This window comes from Nanorana parkeri, unplaced genomic scaffold (assembly GCF_000935625.1).
Source record: "Nanorana parkeri isolate BGI_ZX_2015 unplaced genomic scaffold, ASM93562v1 scaffold2488, whole genome shotgun sequence".
Classification (NCBI taxonomy): domain Eukaryota; kingdom Metazoa; phylum Chordata; class Amphibia; order Anura; family Dicroglossidae; genus Nanorana; species Nanorana parkeri.
In genome coordinates, this window is record NW_017308756.1 from 119,866 (window position 1) to 123,017 (window position 3,152).

Consider the following 3,152-nt stretch of genomic DNA (forward strand, 5'->3'; position numbering starts at 1 on the left):
TCTCGGGGGGGGGGGAATTGGCATCCTGCTGTACCCAATTGTGTTCCAAAATTGACTTTTAATTGTCACTAATAAACCTGATGATTATGATTTATCTACAGAAGTATAATGAAGTGTAGAGAGAATTGAGGAGAATAATCTCTCTTCATCCGCCATCGGAAAGATCTTCTATTTGCTGTAATAAAATTCACCTTTTTTTTTTTTGATTCCAGGAGGACTCGGAGGTGGCCGAAGCCGGAAGGAACCTGGAAGTGGTCTTCGAGGACTTGCTGAAAGAGGCTTATCCTGGCCGCATCTTTCCCTTTCCTCAGGAAGAAGACTCGGAATCCGAGGAAATCGGGCCTGAGAACTGTCACATGAAAGGCTTTCACTGGCCGCCCTATGGACAAGAGTGCGTACAGCCCAAAAGGAGGAGGCGCCACACTATCAGTCAGAAAGCTAAAGAATTCAACTTGTGTTAATCCTGGAATTCAGGGCAACAAGTGGAATCATTCAGTGGACTCGTTCTGCCATCCAAACTTAAGTCCAGAGACTCCTTTTATTTAAACCATTGCTGCCCAATCCAGCGGGCTGTTCATGGTGTCTCTCGGTGGACCATCTTCTGGTCACAGGGGTCCGTGCTGTACAACCGCTCTGGTCATTGTAGACCGTTTCCCTGGAATCTCAGCATACATTCTCTGATGGCATTTCCAAGGAGTTAGCTAGCTGGCCTATCACATGCAGGTGACAGATGATTGGATGAAAGCGAGAACCAATCAGTGGTTGGACTGTGGTCCCTGAGTCGGGTTAAATGTAAAGTTGTCACAGTTGTCGGGAGAGTCTCTGTAACTGATATATCCATATAAGGGCCTTGAAAATAGTTTTTATTTTGTAGCAAATTAGGAACTTTGTTTTAATCGCTACAATGAAATAATGTAACGCAACCATAAAACCTAAAACACTCGTCTGCCATGAAGAGGCTTCAACAAGTTCGCAAGCGGTTATTAATCAAAGAGTTAGCGGGTAACGAGCCGCCTCGCCTGCACCGCGTTCTGGACCGGTCGCCTTGCGGGATCTGATTTTTGTTAAATGGTGAAAAATATCCGATAATGTTTCGGGAATCAGAAAACAGGAAATTAATACGACAACAGGAACGACCACCATCGGACAGGGAAGGAGAAAAAAACTTTTTATGGGGCCAACAAAAATTTGCTATAAAAAAAATCCCCTTTACACGTCAACAGAAGACTTTCCAGAATTCCTCTTCGTACCTTGTGATCGGTCAGTTTATAGACGATGGTAATTCATTGACTTATTAATAGATAATCGATATTTTTTCCTCCAATGATTGCACACAGCCTGCAAAGCCCACCACAGATCCTGCAGAGCCTTCCTCTGATTCCGCGCCGTGGTTTTATAGCTGGAAGTTGATATGACAGAACTGCAGAGACATCCGAAGTGCCTCCAGTGAAATGTTTACTTTCTGCCGTGATCCTGTCACTGAATTTTGGTAAATAAACCAACTTTATTGTAAAAGTAGTTTAAACTGCAGCTTTTTCTTTCACGTTGGGTAGAGCAGTGACGGTTTGGAGCTTCTGTCAGCTTTTTTTTATTGCTTCTCTATCAAAAGATTTTCCCAAGACGGGAAATGATGGGCGTACCCGGGAACTTTCATAAGTCAATGGGAGAATGGGGGTGTGACAAGGGGTGGGGTTATTAGTAGCTTGTTTGGGGTGCATTGAATAAAAGGGTATTTGGCAGAGGGGTAACTAGAAGAAACTGCACCCCTGGCATCCCGGCTCCTGGCAACCAGTGACGTCAATATTGCCAGGAGCTGGGCAAGATGCCGGCCAGAGCATTCCAGGTTGCTAAGAGCTTGGCGTGGAGATATTTATGGAGCTTAGCTTCCTGCTGGCAGACACATCCCCCAGTCACTCTGTTTACAAAGAGCTGGGCGGGAAGGTGTGTAAGGGGTATAGGGATGCTCTGGCCGGCGTCCTGGCGGGCAGACACATCCCCGGTCGCTTTGGTTACTAAGAGCTGGGCGGGAAGGTGTGTAAGGGGTATAGGGATGCTCTGGCCGGCGTCCTGGCGGGCAGACACATCCCCGGTCGCTTTGGTTACTAAGAGCTGGGCAGGAAGGTGTGTAAGGGGTATAGGGATGCTCTGGCCGGCGTCCTGGCGGGCAGACACATCCCCGGTCGCTTTGGTTACTAAGAGCTGGGCGGGAAGGTGTGTAAGGGGTATAGGGATGCTTTGGCCGGCGTCCTGGCGGGCAGACACATCCCTGGTCGCTTTGGTTACTAAGAGCTGGGCGGGAAGGTGTGTAAGGGGTATAGGGATGCTCTGGCCAGGCGTCCTGACGGGCAGACACATCCCCGGTCGCTTTGGTTACTAAGAGCTGGGCGGGAAGGTGTGTATGGCCCTTAAACATCTCCCCGCTTGGCTCTTAGCAACCTGGGATGCTCTGGCCAGCGTCCTGCCCAGCTCTTGGCAACCGTTGATGTCACTGGTTGTCAGGAGCTGGGCAGGACGCCAGCCAGAGTGTCCTTGGTTGCTAAGAGCCAGGTGGCGGGATGTGTATGGGAGAGGGGTGGGGAGAGAAAAAAGTCAGCTGTCCCCCCTACTTCAAATGGCGCCCAGGGCATGTGCCATACTCTGCATACGCCATCTTGGATGGCTCTAGGGGAGAAAGGTTAAGGGCTCAGAGGGAAGAAGGGTGGCGAAGGGGCACTTTAGGTCTTTGAGGGGGGAGAGGGGAATTGCTCATCCCAGTCTCCATGTATTCACCGACCTCCACGTGACACACCTCACTCTCCAAGAGGCGCCCGTACTAAGGAGGTGTGTTCTCAGCAGTGCCCTTCCCTCTGCTCTCTTCCCCCCACAGTCGGCTGCCATTGGAGGTAGGAGAGAGCAGAATCCTCCCGCCAGCAGCTATTGTGACCCCGTCTCTGCCTGATAGGGGTGACCCCAGCCGGAGAACGAGGGGGAAATCCGGCATCTCCGAGTGAAAGCCAGCAAGTCCCCGGGTATGGTGATGGGGGTACTTTTTGTAGAGTAGGGAAGGGTCAGAACGTCTGACAATATTCTTCTTCCACCTCTCTTTTCTCTTGCTGGGTGAGCCTCTTGTGGGCATATTATAAAAATTTCCTATACGGAGAGCCATAAAAACC

General features: G+C 50.0%; 1 protein-coding gene across 1 annotated transcript in view; it reads left to right on the plus strand.

Moving 5' to 3' along the window:
* Positions 1-461, plus strand: part of TRIM66 (tripartite motif containing 66) — a 41,100-nt gene extending 40,639 nt beyond the window's left edge. The window contains exon 19 of the mRNA XM_018573691.1: positions 213-461. Within this exon, the coding sequence (XP_018429193.1) occupies positions 213-461 (249 nt within the window). The remainder of the gene's footprint in view (positions 1-212) is intronic.
* Positions 462-3,152: the final 2,691 nt, after the last annotated feature.